The sequence below is a fragment of the Micropterus salmoides genome, unplaced genomic scaffold (genome assembly GCF_014851395.1).
Source record: "Micropterus salmoides isolate LMB-PRFRI ecotype aquatic unplaced genomic scaffold, ASM1485139v1 Ms_hic_scaffold_10, whole genome shotgun sequence".
Lineage (NCBI taxonomy): Eukaryota > Metazoa > Chordata > Actinopteri > Centrarchiformes > Centrarchidae > Micropterus > Micropterus salmoides.
The window spans coordinates 12,725,497-12,738,234 of record NW_024040041.1 but is presented as its reverse complement, the minus strand read 5'-3'; the positions used below and the strand labels follow the sequence as shown (position 1 = coordinate 12,738,234).

General features: G+C 41.6%; 1 protein-coding gene across 1 annotated transcript; it reads left to right on the top strand.

Annotated features, from left to right (window-relative positions):
* Nucleotides 1-584: 584 nt before the first annotated feature.
* nptx1l (neuronal pentraxin 1 like) lies at nucleotides 585-4,534 on the top strand. Its single transcript, XM_038696678.1, has 5 exons — nucleotides 585-1,241; nucleotides 1,588-1,795; nucleotides 2,380-2,624; nucleotides 2,723-2,902; nucleotides 3,361-4,534. The coding sequence occupies exons 1-5, from the start codon at nucleotides 798-800 to the stop codon at nucleotides 3,580-3,582; spliced, it is 1,299 nt and encodes a 432-aa protein (XP_038552606.1). The 5' UTR covers nucleotides 585-797; the 3' UTR covers nucleotides 3,583-4,534.
* The last annotated feature ends 8,204 nt before the right edge of the window (nucleotides 4,535-12,738 follow it).

Here is a 12,738-nt window from a genome sequence, read left to right as displayed (position 1 = left end):
ATTATGGCAGTGATGGGGAGAGGAGATCGCCACTGCAAGAGAGGGTCTTTGGGTTTATAAGGTGTGTGTATTTGACCTGAAAAATCAGAATGAATATACAGTTCGTCATCAGATAAAAATGTCCGACCTCAAAACCTGAGAAAAACACAGAGAGACAGAAAGGAAACTATGAAGTGCGGTCTTCGTGTTCAAACAAAGTGAACACTAGTCGCGGATGAGCTGAATAGAGAGAATACAGCATCTACAGCCGCTCCTCTGCGCTCTGCGATAATGTGATGTGGTTGGAGCTGTCCTTGGTGCCGAATCTGCAGGGACTCTTCCGACCACAAATTGCTGCAACTTCTGATCTGCATCAGCCTTGTGTGCGCGTGTATGTGTGTGAGAGAGTTTTCTGTTTGCGCAAAAACAAACAAACACAGCTGACTCTCTTGGCACCCCGCCACGCAAGCAAACCCTTCTCCGCTGCCTGCAAACGCGCGTTTTCCAGATGAATAAAATACAGCCAGAAATGACAAATAGTCGAAGTGATGAAAGATTTAACACGTGGGAGCCGGGACGCAGTTTCATCTCCTGAATGTGATGCTGCTTCAGGAGCCGATTAAACAGGAAACGGGGCGCGATTCCCTCCCCTCCGGTCGTGATGCAGTGAACCTGCTCTGCGCAGAACCAGGCTCGCTGTATAAAAACGGCAGACCTTACACAGACGGATTACAACAACAGGGGGACACGAGCGCAAAGCCACTGCGGCTCACCAAACCAAAAAAACAAACAAATCACAGCCCAGCACAAACGCCGATATGCGGGCCACGAAGAAGGCAGTCTGTTGGAGACTTTTTCTTTTGTCGTGCCTGTTTTTGGAAAGTTCATCTCAAGACTTTGGCGGACAGACGCAGTTCATTTGCACGTCCGTACCAAAGGATATGGACATATGCGCAGCCACCTTGCAAAACAGCGTGCCGGGAGAGGACTTGAAGACCACTGTTATGCAGCTGCGGGAGACGGTTTTGCAGCAAAAAGAGACGATCATGAACCAAAAAGAGACCATCAGAGAACTGACCTCAAAGTTGGCTCGGTGTGAGAGCCAGAGCGGCGCCGAGCCCGGGGACGCGCGGCCTGGGGGCAGGAGGAAAGAAGCTGGGGCCAAAAACACAATGGGGGATGTATCGAGGGGCCCCGCTGACACTTTGACGCAACTATCACAGACTTTACAGTCGCTGAAGCAGAGATTAGAAAATCTGGAGGTAGGCTGCTGCTTCTGAGGACATTTCCACACTTTGAGTGACTCTGCGCAAAGCTCCGTCGACCAAATTACAACCTTTTTTGTTGACTAATATAACAATACTACTAGCCCACTACTGCTACTACTACTACTACTACTACTACTAATAATAATAATAATAATAATGTGCGAATCAGGTGTCTGATTAACAGTATTAAATACAAATGTGCAATCAGAGAAAAATAAACCTTGCTTGATATAAAGTAGGTTGCTTGTCCAGTAGGCCATAGAGAAAAAGTCGATCTGTAATTATCCCCAATCAAATTCATTTTTTACAATGAGCTGAATGTTTCTTTTCCTCCTAACAGCAATTCAGCAGGAGTAACAACTCAGTGCAGGCGAACAGCCTCAAAGACCTGCTCCAAAGTAAAATCGACGACCTGGAGAAGCAGGTCTTGTCCCGAGTAAACAGCATCGAGGAAGGGAAGCCCGGACTTCGGAACGAGACGGAGCAGCGTGGGAAAGTAGAGTCCACCCTCACGTCTCTACACCAGAGGATCACCGACCTGGAGAAAGGTAGTTGGGAGGAGATTATAGGCATGTGCGCAATATAGTTACGGGGGTTTGGCACCGGTGGGCGAGTAGGGATTTATCGTGGAAATATTGACAATTGGGATCCGCAACCAGAGGAGAGATCAGATCGCAGTGAGGCCGGACAAAGGAAAAAAAATCTCTTCTTTACATCCAGTTTGGCATTATAAGCTTGTATGACCCCAGCAGTCGATTTAATGTTTTACTTATCCGCAGTTTCCTGCTCTAATTCATGCAGATTAAACCGCTTCAAACACGCATCCCTCCATTTTCCTTTGTAAACCATGTGAGAACTTCAAAACCAGTTTGGTTTGGGACACATTCGATACAGTACCGCCTAAAAAAGTGTGGCAGAAAAAGACAGAGATGTGTGGCGGACGAGGATGACGAGGTGAAGGTTAACAGCGTCATGGCGAGATTAAAGCAAATCTGGAGCGTGGCGATTGTGGATTTGTTGTGTAACGCCTGATTCCTATAAATCCCCAAGGTTGTGTGCAGTGATATATCTGTGTTTATGCAGCCTTCTCCAAAGTATCTGAAGCCAACTATTTTCAATTTCTTCTACACAGGTCAAAGAGAAAACAGGCCTCTGGATAAATTCCAGCTCACATTCCCGCTGAGAACCAACTACATGTATGCAAAAGTGAAGAAGAGTTTGCCAGAGATGTACGCCCTCACCGTGTGCATGTGGCTCAAGTCCAACGCGTCCCCGGGAGTGGGCACACCTTTCTCCTATGCAGTTCCTGGTCAAGCCAACGAGCTGGTCCTCATAGAGTGGGGAAACAACCCCATGGAGATACTGATAAATGACAAGGCATGTCTATAAGACAGTGGAAATGTTTATGTGCATCAATTCGATTTTTTAGGTTACTGCAGCAAAACATTCACGCCTTTTCTTCTGTCTTATTCTAGGTCGCAAAGCTGCCTTTCCTTATAAACGATGGGAAGTGGCATCATATCTGCGTAACCTGGACCACTCGGGATGGCGTTTGGGAAGCTTTCCAAGATGGCGTCAAGAGAGGGAGTGGAGAGAATCTGGCTCCATATCATCCCATCAAACCACAGGGCCTGCTGATCCTTGGCCAAGAGCAGGTAAAGAGCTGTTTTAAATGTCCCCCAGTTCCACGAAGGCAACCCATTCTGTTTTAAGACACACATGAAACTACATGTGGAGAGCATCTTCACTTTTTTCTTTACTGTAACAGGATGTTGTGGAAGGACACAATGTAGGGGGATCATTATGAGATAACCTATCACTTTGTTCAATACAATAAACAGGAGACATTAGCATTAGCAATGTGGAAAAGTAATTTTTCCATTTCATTGTGACTTTAAAAAACAATCAGTTTTCCATTTTTTAATAAGGTCTAACTGGAACTCATCGATAATCCCAGTGGATTGAAGATGCGCGTCCCTCATCCAATTTAATCAGTCAAAAATAAATAAATAAAATCCAGATAATCCATAGAGAAAATTGTGTTCTTTCCATGAAGCAGCAGGAGGCGCAAACTCATATCACCCTTGATTAAATCCATTTATCTTTACCACAGGACATGCTCGGAGGAGGGTTCGACGCCACACAAGCTTTTGTCGGAGACCTGGCAAATTTTCACATCTGGGATCGGAAACTGTCTGTCGGGGAGATATACAATCTAGCTACGTGCAGCAGCAAAGCGCAGGTGGGCAACGTTTTTGCATGGATGGAGACGAGCCTTGATATTTACGGAGGTGCCTCGAAGTGGACATTTGAAGCTTGTCGCCAGCTCAACTGAACTGCAGAGATGAGTGCATTCGTCCAAGCCACTCTGTCTGTTACAGCATTGGTAAATCAATTTGAAAGAGCAGGAGGCGAATATTTCAATGAATAGCATCTGGATTTGTTATAGATATTTGAAAACATAATTTGTGGACACTTGATAGATTTGTACCAGATTCCCAATGGGGGGGAAATGGACACTTTGGCATCATGTGGTGCCTGACTAGCATATCAGGCCTACTTTCATATGAAAAAGCATCTGATGAGGCCCCAGAGAGCAAGGGATGCTCCCAGAGGCCTTCAAAAAACCCGACAGGCCAGCATCAAAAGTCCAGTAGGAGGTCATATAGTTTTTAACGAGCAGATGTCACGCAATTGAACAAAATGACTGAGTTCTTCAAACCGTCTTTTCTGTCTCGACTGCCAGGGATTTTCACTGTGAAAAGGGACATAGCGGACTTCGTTAAAAAGGAATGAGTTCTTCAAGGAGGTCATGAAATAGACGACGTTGTTTCTCTCTCTCACTCTTCTGTCTCTACCACCACCCGCTTGACGTGATTTTGTGTAAAGATTGCCAACATTTGAGCCTGAGTGCCTTTGGGCTGTTGAAAAAAAAATCTCAGCACATTCATTATGATTTGCAGAGTGTTTGTGTTTATTTTTCTCGTCAATTAATTCTCAAAAGGTGTTTCCTTGTAACACTCTGAATGATGTCGGATCTGACAGTTTATTGTAAAATGCAGCTCGTTGATGATAATGACGCATTTTGCAGATGTTTGTACTTCAATGGGAATGTTCTCTGTACAGTAACAGCATGTCTTAACTTCTGTAAATGCTGCGTCAGCATCTGATCTTTGCTTCTACTATCCTACTTTTGGGTTGAGATTTTATACTGTATTGTTATATGCTTAAAGCATGGCAACACCGAGAGATTAAAAAAAAGTTCTAGTTTTTGTAATAAATTGTGATATTTGAATCATATACAGGTGTAAACATATTTATTTGAGAAATCTGAAACTTTGCACATCTTTATGTCATACAGATCCAATGAAATTATGGTCTCAATTGGACACATGGGGGTGCTACAATTTAAGGTCTAAATTTTACCTGTGTACTAATGGACAGAACCTTAAACCTGCTCTCCAGAGTGTGCATCATAAGATTGCCAATTGGGCCATTACATTTATAATCAATAATTTTACAGTAACAATGGATCATGGGACTATTTGCATGTGAAAGGGGTTGCTTGTAATGATGAACGAGTGAACAGACACTTTTCTCAATCAACTCTGAAATCCCATTCAGGTCTGCAGAGTGTATTAGCATTTTTTTTAAAAAGTCAATGTTGTGGTGTTATGGCTCGCAACTTTACTGTTTGGGTTCTCACTGCTCTCATCAGCAGTTATTTTCAGCAAAACAGCACTAGAAACCCATTGCGTGTGCTCAGCACCAAATAGCATATAAGGTTAACGTCCACATAGTGCAGCATTTAGCAGCTAATGTTCCCCAAAAACTTCTGAGGAGTTTGTGGAGATCAAAACCGGACAGATTCGCAAGGTGGCCTCCAAATGAGTGCTAGTGGTTAGTAATAAGTTTGCTACAACAACCTAAAAAGGTTTTGTTATGTCAGCATGTTTGTGCTGCCCATGCAGCCCAAAAAAATCAGTTAGCCTATTACAGGTGTGGTGTCCGAACAATAATGCTGCGATGATGTGTTGAGAAGAAATCCGCTTGACACTGTTCTTGATCATAAAAGTTTATTACATCAAGGAGTTCAGCATCAATTACAAGCTCTGCAGCAGCTTGGAGAGTGACCCAGCCCGATGGCCACTCTGTCTCTCTGTACATCAAACACAGCTTATATAGGACATGTTTAGGTATCTGCTAAATACCATACAAGGGTCTGAGTCTGCAAACTAAGGCTCCAATCTATATAAGAGCAAAGTTCTATAGGATAAGTGTAGACATCTTGTTGGACACCAGATAAGGGTCTGAGCCTCCACGTAACCACTGACCTCTACTCTCCCCTTAAAGGTCACTAATCCTCTATCTAGCTGCTACAGTGCTATGTTAAACTGTTATGCGTCAAATGCACATATGTTATACACCACACAGGTTTAATATAAACTTTGTATGATAGTGATCATGAACAAACAGGCTAATGGCATTACAAAAAGCTGGCCATCAAAAACCTGACCGACTGTTGAATAACAGTAGAGCAGCATTTTCAAATCAACTGTCCAAAGGCACCAGAAAGGCCATTAAAAACATCCCCCCGAGGCCGAGACAGTAAAAATAATGTGAAAAGGTTATTTTCCCCACTATCCCCACTATGGCTTCTTGTTTTGTCGACCAATTTGCAGCTCATCTAATTCTCACAAAACCTGTCTCATATGCACGAGGGACCACAAACATATTTTCATACATTCAAAAGCGCGTCTTATCACAACGATGCAACAAATTCAGTATGAGAGAAAAAAAATTCATCGCTAGCTAGCAATATATGTTAGGTAGTTTATTCTCACAAGTTTAGTGTAAGTCAGTGAATTAAAAGTGGGACATTGCAATAACTCAATAAGCATTCATTAGTATCGAAAGCTCACTAATGTTGGGTGAAAATACGTGCACTGTCATTGTAACAGAAATATATCTGCATGTGGGATTTGAAGTTTTCATCCTTTGTCCAAAGAGGATTAAGAAAGTGGAAACGCCATCTTTCTATAGTGAAGTATCAATCTCAAGGCAGTGAAGTACAAAAGACCTTCCAGGGGGGTACACTGTAGACACCAGCATCTTAACTGAACATAAATCACGTTTGTAAAAAGAGGAGAGAAAGACCAATACAGCAGTGTACACAGACCATGAGTACACACATTTTTACACACAATATTGTAAACACATGGCTATTCTTGTCAACAAAAGGTTGGCTTTGAGGTCATACATCTCAGTCGTGCAGTTTCTCTGCAAATTAATCACAGATGACACCGCTCGCATTAGAGGATGCAGGTTCTGAAGGTCCTTTCTTTGTTGTTAGAGAGGTTGTATGGTCCCACCATAGTCGGGTCATGTGTCCCACAAATTGGTTTCCATTCTTTGCCTCTAAGACAGTGGGGGTCTTTTCATCAATAGGGTTTTCCCCAGACACCAGTCAAACTTCAGTTCATACCTATCGCACAGCCATTACAGACAGCTAGTGTGACACATCTGGGGTTGGATTTCAGTGCAAATTCTTTCTGTTGGGAATCACAAGTCACACACAAACAAAGGAACACACCTACGTATACACACACACACACACACAGACCTGTAAAGACAGACACACACATTCACAGTATGATCTCTTGCTGAGTGGCCACAGGAGGCCTAGAAAGTAATCGACTTCCTCCACCGCATCCACCTGGCCCTGTTGACCTACAGAGCACATTTGTCAGAATCACATCTTTTTTCTCTTGACCTAAATCTTGCCCCAGATCTTGTCAGGTATATTTTTAACACAGCCAACCTGTTGACCTCTCTCCAGCTTTCCTCAAGTCCTAATTGGTTAGGAGGAAAGGTCAGATATGAGATGATTTTTGACCACCACATCTGGCTCCTCTTATGACATAAATTCATCACATCTGACTTTATTTTTCCACGGAGCATGGTCTATGTTACATTACCTTGAAATTACATGGAGGCAAGGCAGACAGACCTGAGCAATTTTAACGAAGTGGTGATGTGGATAGCAAGCCTTTACCATCATGCAGTACCAGCATCCCATTTCATGATTTGGAGCTGGATTTGCCTGTTCTGGGTAATTGCTGCTTAAAAACACAGGTAAACGTCCATGTGTCACAGCAAACACAAATTTAAACTTAATAAGCTCAGAATGAAATCCGTGTCCTGTACAAAACAACACAGAAATAAACCTAGACTAAGAGCTTTGAGCTAAAGTCTGACATAAGCATGCTCACAGTGACAATGTTAACACATTCATCTTAATTTAACATGCTAGTATGCCAACATTTGTACTAAACACGAAATACAGCTAAGGCAGTATGACAGATGTTTCATCATAAATTATTTGTCCAAAGTACTGGACAAATTCATCCATGACCTTATATCTAGCACCATCATCAGGTACAATTTTCAAAGTTATTACATTTCATCCTGTGGGACCATTAATGTGTGTATCAAATTTCACTGCCATCGATTCAATAGTGAGAGATATTTTTCCAAAAACCAAAAATGTCAACATTGTGGTGGCGCTAGAGGAAAAGTCAGGGGATCAACAAAGTCATCAGGATTCATCCTCTGGGAACCATGAACGTCTGTACAAAATGTCATGTCAATACATCCAATAGCTGTTGAGAAAGTGCCTAGTGAATGACATTTTGAATGTAATAAATTGCCTAAGATATGTCATTTGACAGACCGATTCACTCCGCGCAACGTAATCAACACAGCCACTCGCTTGCTGTGAATTGTCTGGAGAATGATCTGCTCGATTCACACATGGGCTCGGTCCGACATTACACAGAGTTTGTACTAGGGAGCTGGTGGGGTGAAGTTTAATATACGCGCCAGCTGATTCTGACATTTGCATTCTCAGATACAGCTTCTCTGGGTAATGTCTAGATAAGTTCAGGGTTGCAGTGCATGTGTGAAAGGGACTTAAGAGACCCTGTCTCCTATATTCAAAATTCACTGTGGGACAGTTGAAAATATCCACTACCCATAGACTGCTTACTGTGCTTTATAAGGCAAACACATCAAATGTCTTATCAAGTGGCTGATGAAAAATTCATGACGAGAGAATATGAAAACAAACAAAAACTCCATGTCGGTGTGAGAGAAATTTAACTGTCCCACAGATGCTGAATGCGAGCGGTTTTGGCAGAAAATATTTGATTTGAGACACGGGTCACAATCTGATAATAAATGTTGTTCAGAGAAATGCATTTTTAATGGAAAAGAAATTATCTGCATAAATTTGGGAAAAAAGTGATAGAGTTTGATAGTATATCTAATAATATCAGTATCCTTTTATTGGATCACCGCAGAAATGCTGAGACACGCCTTTATTTTTCAAAATTATTTGGCATTTTTCTTGGTGGAGTTATGTGGTTAACAGGTGAGGTATGGGCCATATACATGTCACGCTCGGGGTCAGTGGCAGATCTTGAAGCAGGATGGCCTCCTTGGAAGTAATTCGCTGTCAGTAATCAAGACAGCTGCACTGATAGGAATGGCTGTTGTGTAGGAGCCGAGGCTAGGTGATACTGTATGATGTTTTTGGGGCATGTCTGCATTATCAGAGGTGTACAGACTGACTGTCTCTGCTTAGAATGCAATACATGTGACCTCCAGATCGCAATATGACTTAGGGCATTTGAGTCTAACTTCCAGTAGGATGGCTACACACATTTAGTCACATTTGGTCGTGAATGAGACATCCTGAGTTTCCTGAAACCTTCTTCTTCAGTAGTAGTTGACTCGCTCACAAGAAATTCCATCCCAATTAGTATTTGATGGCTCAGAGTGGAACAAGATTTATAAAGTGTTGGTCTGGATTCAAACCAACACACACTGTCACAAAACACCAGGATGTCTTTTGTTTAACACTGTGTCCTTTTCTACTCACTTCTGATCCAGTTGTCATAGGTGCTATGAGTAATATCTAAAAGCTTAACATAAATATTATACTAAAATTCTTTTCATTCATTTGTTGCTATGTGTAGCGATCCAGTTACACAACAAAACAAGGGTTTTGGGCCCAAATGCAGACACAGAGGGATGAGGAGTTTTATTTAAACAAACGGGTGACAACTTAAAGGTGAGGTTGCCGTAGAAAGTCCACAATACAAAGCGTGATAATCCATGACAGAAAATAAGGCATAATCCAAAGACAAGAACAAAGCAGCAAACCATCCAATGACTGACTGTGTAGAACAAGAATGAAACAATGGACCGGCAACGAACAACAGACAGACCACCATATGTACACATACAGGAAGGGAGAGGATATTGAGACACAGGTGAGCTCAATCAGGGAAATGAGAGAGGTACAACAATCAAAGACAGGAAGTAACACAAAACTAGAACACTGGAAGCAGACACAAAACAGAACAAAACAAAACAACAGAAGGAACGCATAACACAGAGACAAGACCATACAGAGGCAGGGAAAGAACATAAGGGGGGAAACTAAACAAAACCACAAGAAAAACCAAATACCAGAAAACCCCCAAACTGTGTTATTGTAATTATGTAAACAATTATAATTGGCATAACACAGAACAGTAATTGCCTGCATTAAACGTGCTTTAAATGCTGCCAGTGGTTGTTTGGCAGAAAGACAAAAGCAGTTTGGCTGAAGTGGTGAAACAGAACATACATGAGCATGAGACACACATCCATCCATACTTGTCCTTAATCTCAGAGCTACTTCTGCAGCTGTCAGGGTGGTGCTCAACCCTCCATGCCACTGAATGAATAATTGATTTCCTTCTGACATGGGAAATTCCCCCTCCAGTGTATCACCCAACAACCCTCAGTCCAAATATATGCAAAACATGTCCTTCCTCAAGGGAAAGGCAAACACAAAACCACACTACTATTTCTTTAATACTTCCATGTTGCCAGAGTAGGTATCTAATTACTTCTCAGGGGGAGAGACTATTTTGGATTTTTTTAAAGTGTAAAATCTATAATCACTCAATTTTGTTTGTACTTTACACACATTTAATAAACTCTACAGTGTACACTATAGGGACATATACATATTGAGCCACATTGGCAGTGTGACAATCATTTTGAATTTCCAGCAGATGGCAAGGTGATACTCACTGCAGGATGGCCCATGACAAGCCAGCACAACCACAAAGAAAGGATTTTTACAATTAGAGGGTTTCATGTCTACCAAAATAGAATCAATCTAAAAACACACTCTGTTGTTCATTATCCTAATTCAACAGGCTCTATATGCTATAGTGCTGATGGCATGAACGCAATATTCTTCATCTTATTAAGCTTCTCCAAATCCAAAAAAGCACATACAGACAGGGATTGGTAAACTCTCAAGACCCCTTCAGTATCTTTGCATAAATGAAGAGCTTGTCCACTCTTCCAAGACCAACATGGAATCTGCATCCAGCATAATTATAACGGCATAATCTTAACTGCTGACCCGTGTGATACCATTATAGTTACAGCAAACCTTCCAGGTCACTTAAAAAAAGAAGAAAAATGGAACCACCTCTGTCTGTCTGTCTGTCCACGACCTCCATTTACAACCAAAAACAAAACAGCCCAACACTGCAACAGCCCGTTGTTATTATTCAAAAGTAACGCTTTGGGAGTCTGAACTTGTGTGGTCAGTGCATCTCCTTGGACCACACTTTCTTGTCTAAGGAATGGCAGAGCAGATTAATGGTGCATTCCTACAGTTCCTGGTGGCCTTCATGCTCTTGGCTCAGTGCCCCTCTCTGCAGCTCGTTACTTGTTGCCTCTGCACACTGAAGGATGAGGTTTGCATTTTCCCTCTACAATGGTCAGATTAAAATTAGGATTATCTGTAGAAGGGATTATTATTCAGCGTTTATGGACATTGCTGTATCTATTGTGGGCCCGGTACTGATAACAATACATAGAAAAGCATTGTGTTTTCTTAAGTTATCCATATATTTTAGACTGGCAAACATGACAGAAAAAAAGTTTCTGAGCTGCTTTTACCACATCACAATCATATTTAGATCTACAGGTGTGCATGATACTTCTTCAGTGTACGTCCATCAAAAATCCCTCTGTCAATGATTCTTAACGCCACAATACCATCTATCTGGAGAAGCAACATCTTTAAATTCATAAAATGCAAAACCAAAATAATCTTGTAAATTAATGGAAAAACACTAAAAGTGAAACTGAGGGCACTTTGAAATGGCCACTCTTTCATAAATTACAGTTATTTGAATGGCTTGTACTGGTGTGAAGTATTCAGGTTTTGGGTCTCTACTGTTGTAAGTTGTCAGATTTGGTAAAGATTCAAAGCTCCTTTGTTTGCCACCTGTTTATTTACTTCCACAGTGTGATGTGCAAAGTGGGAAATATTTTAGCTTGCTAATTAACATCCCACATAATCCTGAATTTCCAAAATGATGCAAACATCAATAATATTCACCATAAATCTGATATGAACGCTACATAATTTCATCTCCTCTTAGTCATAATATATCCCTTTCTTTCCTTCTTTACAGCATCTCTCTCCTTCTTGGCACCCTGCCATGGCTGGGCTTTATCCACAGGTGTCTTGTGACAGAAGCTGGCACCACAGGAATATTTTTCATGAAGATGCCACAATCCATGCACCCTCCAGGAGCAATGCCAGGGGCTGTTTTCCATAATCAGGTCAATCACAAACAGCCACCACAGAGCTCTCCATCTCTTACTTCCACCACATGCACACACACACACACACACACACACACACACACACACACACACACCAGGTACAGCAGAACGTGGAGGTCTGCTCTGTATCTGTGAGTAATCATCAAGAGTATCAGCACTGAGGCAAGCAGTGACGGAGGAAAACAGGTGTCCTCACCTAACCTGACAGAGCAGGTGCAACATGAGGCAGCAAATTCTGGTTTCTTGTTTTGTTTTGTTTTTAAGACATAACTCAACAGTAACTTTGTGCATAAAAAAAAACTTAAACTAAAAATGACACCAGAAAACAACTCAATAAAAATGTATCTGGCAAGTGAGACACATTGTTGTACTTCCAAAGCAATAATAAAGTGAAAAATTGCAAAATGAAAGTGAAGTTTCTGTTTGGACAGAACAAGTGGAATATTTCCCCACAGGAGAGCAAGTTGTTTTGGAGGATATGGTATACTTTTTCTGAATTACGATAAAAGCTGTGAAGTTCAGTATAATGTGAGTGAAGGACGGCGCCCCTAAGCTTGTTATCGACGGAGCCGCTTAATAGAAATACAAACATTCCAGAGGTCAGTACTGTACCGCAATCAAGGCACAAACTAAACTACTGAAAAGCTACCAGCACAAATGAATAGATGGAATGAATAGATGGATTTCTGTCAAGGTACACTCAGTCTACACTTAATAGCTTCAGTATTCAAGAAAATAAAATGTCAGATTCAGTTTGTCCTGCAAAACAACTGAAGGACATGTA